The following is an 8,892-nucleotide window of genomic DNA, read 5'->3' on the forward strand; positions in this document are numbered from 1 at the left end:
GATCTTTCAAGTGTGATGCCAATTGCTCACCTGAAGGTGATAGTGCCATCTGGTGGACGTTATCTTCAAAGCGCTGCCAGGTCAGTCCAGTTTCAGGCAGAGTGCTGCAGTATAGTCCTCCTTTAAAGTCGAGACACCACACATACCTGAAACACATGTCACCTGTCAGATACCTGCCAGTCTCCCACAAGATACATGTCAGTCACCTGCCAGATACCCATCTGTTACCTGTATGGAAACCTGTCAGTTACTAGTCACAGACCTGTAAAACACTTGCCAGTCTTACCTTACCGCAGTCGTCCTTTAATGTTCACACACCACAAGTGCCTGAAACAAAGGTCATACTTCAATCACCTGAGAGTCGCCTGACCACCCACCTCTCAGTCACCTGCAGGCTCAGTATTCCACATCCTGGTCCAGAGTATCCCATCCAGCTTTCTGCCAACTTAACAGACAAAAGAAAAAAATCTGTACAGTAAGACCTCATGGACTCACCCGATCCCATTTGTGTGCGTCTCTCCTGGTCAGCTTTGAGTGTCTCACCTGCTCAGGTTTGTGAACATCTCTGTCCTGGGCATCCTGGCCAAACTGTTTCTCTGTTGTCTTCTCTGTGTGATTGGATGGACAATTGAGGGCCAACCCCATGCTGCCAGCAGGGGGAACAGTATGACTGTAGATGTCTGCTTCTTCATCACTGGACATACTGGGTTTTCTGTCCAGACTGGACAAAGTGGAGTAAAACATCTGGTCCACCAGACCAGCAGGGGGTGCCAGGTCATCACCCTGCATACAAATAGAGGAAAATTAAGATTTAATTATATTTATTAGAATGATTCAATAGTCTAAAAAGGAGGACTAGTTTTGAGGTCTGGGGACTCTTCAGAGATCTGAGGATTAGTTGCAGAGGTCTTGAGACTAGTTGTTCAGGCCTGGGGACTAGCAGTAGAGGCCTAGAACTAACTTGCAGATGTCTAGGGACTAGCAATAGAGGTCTGGGGTTTAGCTGCACAGGTTTGGCGACTACCTTACAGGGGTCTTGGGATTAGTTGCAGAAGTCTTGGGAGTAGTTGTTTTGGTCTATGGACTAGCAGTAGAGGTATATGGACTACTTGCATAGGTCTGGAACTATTTGCAGAGGTCTGGGGACAAGCTTATAGAGGTCCAGCAACTGTCTAGCAGAGGCCAGAGAACTAGTTTCGAGGTCTGGGAACTTGCTTGTCAGGTCTAGGGACTAGTTGCAGAGATCTGCGGATTAGTCACGGAGGTCTGGGGACTCGGCAGGTGACAGTGTAAACTTCCTTTTAGTGCCTACTGTGATGATATCACCTGATCATTAGACACAAATATGTTCATTTTCATGTTTATGTATGTTTAACAGAAGCTCCAGCAACAGCCCACCTCCTCCTCCTCCTCCTCCTCCTCTGGTTCAATCAGAGGGCTATGAAACTCATCCTCCTGTTCTTCCATTGGATGCTGCTCCTGTCCATCATCCTCCTCAGTATTGTGCATGTAAGAGAATGTGCACTCCAGCAGCAGATCCACATCTGGGGTTGGGGGGACAACCTCTGCCTCTGGATTAGGACCAGAGGTCTTTCCTGGATTCAGTTGGTTCTCCACACCTTGGAGGAGCAGAGAGCCTGGGGGGAGGATGGAGCTGAGAAAAGAAAACATGTATGAGACAGACTGTGAGTGGTGATGAGAAATAACCACACTGTTTCTGTCAGCAGGTTCCCAGCTACTAACCAAGACTGACTGGAGGAAGACTCCACCTCCTCCCTGTCCTTTATACCTCCACCCCATGCCTCCTGTGAGTCCTGGCGCTGGTTTTGTTCTGGGGAGTCATGGTTCCGAAGGTCCAGACCAAGGACGGAGGCTTGGTCACTCAGAGGAGTCCCACTTCCTCCATCGCTACAACTGCCGTCCTGGACTACGAGCATGGAGTCTGAACAGCTGCTGTCAGAGAGACGGTTCCCACTCCTGCTGTCTGAGGACACAGAGAGACAAAACATTCAGTCTTCTGTCATGACTCTTATATCTGTCTGTCTGTCTGTCTGTCAGTCAGTCAGTCAGTCAGTCTGAGTCAGTCAGTCTCTCAGTCTGTCTGTCTCTCTGTCTGTCTGTCTGTCATCTGTCAGTCTGTCTGTCTCTCAGTCTGTCTGTCTGCTTGCCTTGTCGTCTCCTCTTTTTCTTCTTCACTCTGATGGCTTTCACCACCAGCTCCTGCTGCATCTCCCCCTGACCCAGGGGGGCACTGTAGCGTCTGGAGCTCAGCTCACAGGATGTGGTCACCGGAGTGTTTCCATGGAGACTGTCCCAGGAAGTGACAGAGCTGCTGCGGCTACGAGAGCTGCTGGTGAAAAAATCGGACCGTTGGCAAAGCTGCTCCGTCACCTGGACAAACATTGAGAATAGCAGATCACGTGACGTGGACGGTGACAGGACAGGTAACCAGTCTGTAAGGAAATGAGTCAACCAGTTTAAACAGTCACCTCAAGTTGCTCCTCCGCCTCCTCCACTTCCTCCACTCCTTCGTCCTCTTCCTCATTCTCTCCCTCCTCAATGTGCCTCTCCTGTCCTCCTCCTCCTTCTTCCCGCCCCCCACCCTCAACAATAATAGCCATGGTTCGGATTGGCTGAGCCGTTTCCACTGATCCGGTTGGCGGGAGGATGGTGGGTGTGGCCAAAGGTGAAGACAGACGGACAGAGAACTCCGACACTGAAGAATAGAGACAGAAAGATTAAAAACACGAGTCCTAATCAGTCTTAACGAGCTGTCACGATCAGCCAGGATGATTGGCACTGAATCTCTTTACTTTCAGTTGGGGAGCTCATCGTTTGGCTGTTTGTTGACACTGAAAAAACTGCAAAGTGATTTTTTAATGCACCATCACAGTTGTGGTCCACTAATTTATCACTACTACTGTTACACATTTTACATTTTAAATATTAGCTGTAGTAAGTTTGGCAGTGATAGCATTACTGATGGTTGAGTCAGTCCTTCAGGGTAGTGGGATTAATATTCATCATATTATACATATAGAGTGGTAGTAGAGGTAGTATTACCTACAGTTGGAGGCCAGTCCCTCTGGGTCGTTAGAGATGATTTATGTTTTCTAACTGTGGTATTTTTAGCAGGAGGGTGGGGTTGTGGTTGCAGTATCAGCAGTAGTCGTGGTGCTATTACAAATAGTAGTAGTGATGGCAGTGGTGTTACTCACAGATGTAGGCCAGTCACTCATGTTATAGGGAAGTATTTGTCTACTAGCAGAGGTTATGTTTAGGTTAGAAGAGAGGTGCTGTAGAGGGTTAGGGGTAACCATGGAAGCAGTAGTATTGGTACTAATGCTAGTGGTAGTAATAGCAGTACTCACAGTTGGAGGGGAGTCCTTCTGGGCTGTTGGAGAGACGGATAATGTCCCTGTCTCCTTTCAAGATGAAGATCTCGTTGTCACAACACGACACTGACACAATGTCTCCACTGCTCTCCAAGACTCCGATTATCACCTTAAAACATCAAACAGAAACCTATGAATGCAGTACTGTAAGCAGTTGTAGTACCTCAGTAAGACAGTCAATGAAGTAGATGCTGCATCCATTAACAACTTATCACAAACAGCTGTCCTACCTCGTTAAGACAGTCAAGTACGTAGATGCTGTACTCGTTCCAGCTAAGAAGCCAGCCCTCTCTGAGGAAACAGCTGAGCAGGCCGAGCTGTCTGTCTGCCGGACGGTACGCTCCGATTGGATCAGGACGAGGAAACAACTCAAACTGTGGAGTCTGAGTCAGAGAGGTAGGCACACAGAGAAAATGTAATTTATCTAAGGGATGGGTGGAGACAACAAGACATCTTCGAGACCAATACACCACGTATAGCTGTCTTTGACCGAGGACAAAGAGATACGGAAGCAGTAACATCAGCAGTAGTACCGGTTCACGTATTTGTATCATGTGACCCCAGAAGAAGTTTCTGATAACAGCTACTGTAATAGCACCAGTACAAAATGTATGTATAGTACATTCCCAGTATTCCCAGTCTACCTGTGTGCTGAAGAGCGGCCTAAGCAGTCGAGTGTCCTCCACCTGTCCTCTGATGTCAGACCTCCACAGTCTGAGTCCAGGTCGAGCAGCAAACACCTGAAGATCACTCTGTTTGCAGAGACCCGGGAGGAAGCAGGCTCCGAACCTGCCGCTGCTGTGACCAACACAACAAATATCGTTCAAGCCTACAACTACTAAACCCACTTAACACTATCATCAATGTGTACAACTACTAAACCCACTTAACACTATCATCAATGTGTACAACTACTAAACCCACTTAACACTATCATCAATGTGTACAACTACTAATCCTTGTAAAACTACTGTTGACGTGTACAACTACTAAATTCACACGACAAATACTGTTGAAACTATTAAACCCAGAGGTTTTGGATCAGGACCTTCATCCTCCTCCAGGCCTCTCCCCCTGCCTCCCCCTGCCTCCCCCTGCCTCTGTATAGTGTGACAGATGTGATTTTTTACTCCGTCACAGCTGCTGGAGAGCTGCACAAGCAATTAGCATTATGACACAAAGCAGAAAGTGCTGCGCAGGGCGAGATCTGTCTCAGAAACAAACTGTGGGCAGTAAAACATCAGTAACACAAATAAAACAAACACAAACATGATAAATGTGTTAAAAACCATTAACATTAGTAACCAATCAGTAAAACTAATAAGTTCAGTCAGGACAACTCGTCAAAGCATATTCATTAGTACAGCATTTATTACATTTGGCTGTATCTGTTCTGGGACCCCCCTGACGTAAAAGCCTGAAGGAGAGAGAGAGCATCTCTCTGTTCGTCCATGTGCCTACATGGAACAGCTACAGCAGGGAGACCAGCAGCAAAGACCCCCCAGGGGACAGAACAGAGCAGCATCAATGACAACAGAGATGACACTGATTCAGTCAGATTAGCATAAAGGTGGAGCTGTTTTTTAACGGCCTGCAGAGGAAGCAGCGAGGGTAAGCAGCTTAAATAGAGCGCCCTGTTTGAGATGTGCCAACGAGGTGCAGGCAGAGAATCAGCTGATCTGTCAGCTGATGTGGGCTGGTTTGAGATCAGCTGAGCCGTTAGCCAGTGAAGCTAGGATGCCAATTGAGCCTGACCTCCGTGGCTGCTTCATTTGTGAATTACGATCATTTAAAGAGTAATAAAATAAGGATAAATAAAACTAAGATCAAAAGCCGACCAATAAAAGTCAGTGTTGTCTGATGAGGAAGTCACGACGGATGAAGTTTCCAAAGTGTTCGGCCTTGTTTAAATACAGCTTTATAATTAACGTGTGTGACATACAGCTGGGCTTTTTCAACAAAAAAAGCTTTTTTTCTCGCTGTAACATCGACTCCAGTAACAGCATGCGAAGGTAACAAAGCTAAGAACGCTAATTTGTGTGTGCTGATCGTTTCACTTCAGACTGCTCTGAGGGTCAATACAGACTTCAAACTTCAGCTTTGACGTTTTTGTGTTTCTTGACTGTTTGTTTTGTCGGTTAGCCTGTTGAGTTTGGTGTTGTGTTTCGGTGCCACATGCTAACGTGGTTAGTAGCATCTATTGCAGACCCACAAGCTGGAGCCATGTTGGTTGGAGTATTTCATATTGAGGGACATATTTGGCACCACTGCGGCTGGCCTGGATGAAGGCAGTGTTAGTGGACTTCTTCTGGGACCATCGGGGTCCTACAGAGGGTGATGTTCCTGCCAAAGGAGGAAGGATGGCAGGGGCTCTTAATGTTGCCCAGCCAGCAGGGGTGCGGGCGAGGGGTCGGGTCTCACTGAACCTGTTCCTGATGAACCTGGGGTTTACTGGGTGGGGGATGTTCCACAAGAAGAGACGGACAAACCCTGCTTTCCTGTTTTGGTGCAGAGTGCTGCACAGACACATGGGGGAACTTTGTGGACATCGTCTGATCAATGCTGCAGATCTGACCTTTCATACGGGGTTTCATCGGTCATTTACCTGTGCAACACCTGGAAGTGTGCGCTGACACAGACCGAACTCTCTTTGTTAAACAGACACTTACAGGATGGATACTCTACCAAATGTCGATGATCCTTTTCCTCGGCTGACATTCGTTCAGGATTTTACAGATTGTTCTGCTCACCTGTTGGAGACTAACAGGTTAAATGTCATGGGAGGTAAACTGAGGGGTCAGGCTGACACCCCGTGGAGAGTTCATCCAGGACTTGACAGTGAGGTCAAGCCTGTGTAGGGAGCACTACAGATTTTGGCTGTTATGGCCGGACCTGCTACCTGTCCTGACCTGTCTACTCCACATCCTTGTGGGACGCCTGTGTGTGTTGTGTGTTTACCTCTTGCGGGGCTTGGTGCCCAGCTGCTGGACTTCCTGTTTCTGCGTGCAGTAAAGCAGAGATCTCTGCTGTGTTGAGACCAGCAGCACCTGGTGACTGTATTCCATCTGAACCACACCTGAGGACTCCTCCAGCAGCAGCACAGGTTTACACACCCCCTGCAGACAGACAGACAGACAGACAGACAGACAGACAGACAGACACACACACAGACACACAGACACACACGTACACACACACAGTCAGGTCAGGATGGTGTGTACTATCTAGAGCTCCAACATCACCTGATTCATTGACAGATTAACTGTTTGATTAATTGTACTTTCTCCAAACATTTATGGTTGTATTAAACTGTTGTGTAGTTGTGGCTTCACCTGGTCCAGGTCCAAAGAGGAGAAGACAATTCGTCCTTTATCGTCTCCAGAGAAAAGTTTCATCCCGTTGGTACTCCAAGCCAATGACGTAACAGAGCCTTTATGTAGGCCAACCACATCGAAACGCCTCAACTAGAGACAGACAGAGAGACAGACAGAGACAGAGAGACAGACAGAGACAGACAGAGACAGACAGAGACAGGCAGAGACAGGCAGAGACAGGCAGAGAGACAGACAGAGAGAGAGAGACAGACAGAGACAGGCAGAGAGACAGACAGAGAGACAGACAGACAGAGAGAGACAGAGACAGGCAGAGAGACAGACAGACAGAGAGACAGAGAGAGAGAGAGACAGGCAGAGACAGACAGACAGACAGACAGACAGAGACAGAGAGAGAGACAGAGAGAGACAGAGAGACAGAGACAGACAGAGAGACAGACAGAGAGACAGAGAGACAGAGACAGACAGAGAGACAAACAGAGAGACAGACAGACAGAGACAGACAGAGAGACAGAGGCAGACAGAGACAGACAGACAGGTCATGGTTCATTTTTTGTCTGATTGCTGATTAGACTAATTGACAGATGTCCCACTCACAGCACTATTTGATTGGTCACACATTACAGGCAGCAGCCTATCAGCATCGAAGGCTGCGCTGTCACAGCTGTGTGTTGAAGGAGAGGCAGCCGATACCGAGCTGCGATGGACGTCACACTCTTCTGATCGGTTTCTACAACGACACGCCATTCCCAGTTTCACCAGTGAAAAATGTCCCAGTCACATCCTCCAGGATTTCACTGGAGGCCAAAGTGACGGCTCTTCCAGCAGAGTCTCTGAAGACACTTTGTAGTAATACACAATAAAACTAAGGACTAAGGAAGTTAGCAAAGGAATTTAGTGGAGTAGAGGTAAAGCAGTATAAAATGGAAATACTCAAGTACTAGTACCTCAAAACTGTACTTTAGTACAGTACTTAAGTGCTTAGTTACATTCCACGACTGGCTACTCTTAATGTTGATTAAGATTTAATGAAGATCAATAAAGAATTAAGATTTTCATGTTGCCACAAATGTATATTGATAGTAAATATATTATTATATTATTATATTATTATTTTATTGGTTTCCTAGATCTTTTACATGAAGAAACATGTTGGTGGATCCCAGAGAGAGACGAGCGTGTTCCAGCCTGTACAGTATTCTTTCCTTCGATATGTGCACTGCTGCCCCCCCTCTGTTCAGGCTACTCAGTAGATGCCCACAGGATAATGGACCCCTACAAATATTGTATTATTATTAAACCTTTATTTAACCAGTCCCATTAAGATCACAAAATCTCTTTCAAGGGAAGAAATCAAACAGACAGTGAATGCACGTGGAATGAGTGGGAGACGTCTTCCTGCAGCTATCAGGCTGATACTCGTTTGTGCTCATCCGTGGTGTGTTGGCGAGTTCATTATGAAACACAATACTGATTCTTTTTAAAGGAGTGTTGTATTAAAAGAACAGCATGATAACAGTAAACTTAAATTGTGAATCTAAATACCAACCATGAATACTACCTCTGAGTGAGAGCAGAGTTTAGAGAAAACAGAAAACCCATCCTGATCTGAACATATCAGGCCACGTGACATACGGCTGAGAACGTCTCTGCTCTCTGGATATTCACTGATTAGACTTGTTATAAGTCCCAATGGGAATCTAAATTAAAGCTGTTCTTACTTCTGGAAACAAACCTGAAGCTTTTATTTCAGCTCTCCATAAAGAACCTCAAACATTCAGTCCAACGTGTCCTCAGACAACGATCCAATCTCTTCTTCTGTCGTCTTTAAAACTTCTCACTCATTTCTAAAAAGCTCCTGAAACAAGTTGACATCCATGAACAACATGTTGGAGTACTCTGCACTACATTTATTTTGAGAACTTTTTATAATTTAATCACAATTTACTCAGATCAGTATATTGCATTTTGTGTTTCTACATGAGACAGACGGCAGTACATTTACCTTGTGTGATAGTCCGGTTATTTCAGTAAATACCATGTTTCAGCCTTCTTAATGACACAACTGAAGCCATAATTCTGCTAACAAGAACAATGCAGCTGTATATGAACTGTGGTATACCTGAGGGAGAGGTATTATCAATGTAACTGCTGCTGAACATTTC

The 8,892-nt window shown here is 46.2% G+C and overlaps 1 protein-coding gene across 1 annotated transcript in view; it reads right to left on the reverse strand.

Annotated features, from left to right (window-relative positions):
- tecpr2 (tectonin beta-propeller repeat containing 2) overlaps positions 1 to 8,892 on the reverse strand; it is a 31,205-nt gene that overhangs the window by 16,695 nt on the left and 5,618 nt on the right. The window contains exons 5-16 of the mRNA XM_041954222.1: positions 6,728 to 6,859; positions 6,354 to 6,511; positions 4,040 to 4,193; positions 3,626 to 3,778; positions 3,372 to 3,504; positions 2,490 to 2,716; positions 2,169 to 2,391; positions 1,744 to 1,984; positions 1,399 to 1,654; positions 544 to 783; positions 378 to 445; positions 31 to 146 (exon numbers count right to left, since the gene is read on the reverse strand). Of these exons, the coding sequence (XP_041810156.1) occupies positions 31 to 146; positions 378 to 445; positions 544 to 783; positions 1,399 to 1,654; positions 1,744 to 1,984; positions 2,169 to 2,391; positions 2,490 to 2,716; positions 3,372 to 3,504; positions 3,626 to 3,778; positions 4,040 to 4,193; positions 6,354 to 6,511; positions 6,728 to 6,859 (2,101 nt within the window). The remainder of the gene's footprint in view (positions 1 to 30; positions 147 to 377; positions 446 to 543; positions 784 to 1,398; positions 1,655 to 1,743; positions 1,985 to 2,168; positions 2,392 to 2,489; positions 2,717 to 3,371; positions 3,505 to 3,625; positions 3,779 to 4,039; positions 4,194 to 6,353; positions 6,512 to 6,727; positions 6,860 to 8,892) is intronic.

The sequence above is a fragment of the Chelmon rostratus genome, chromosome 15 (assembly GCF_017976325.1).
Source record: "Chelmon rostratus isolate fCheRos1 chromosome 15, fCheRos1.pri, whole genome shotgun sequence".
Classification (NCBI taxonomy): domain Eukaryota; kingdom Metazoa; phylum Chordata; class Actinopteri; order Chaetodontiformes; family Chaetodontidae; genus Chelmon; species Chelmon rostratus.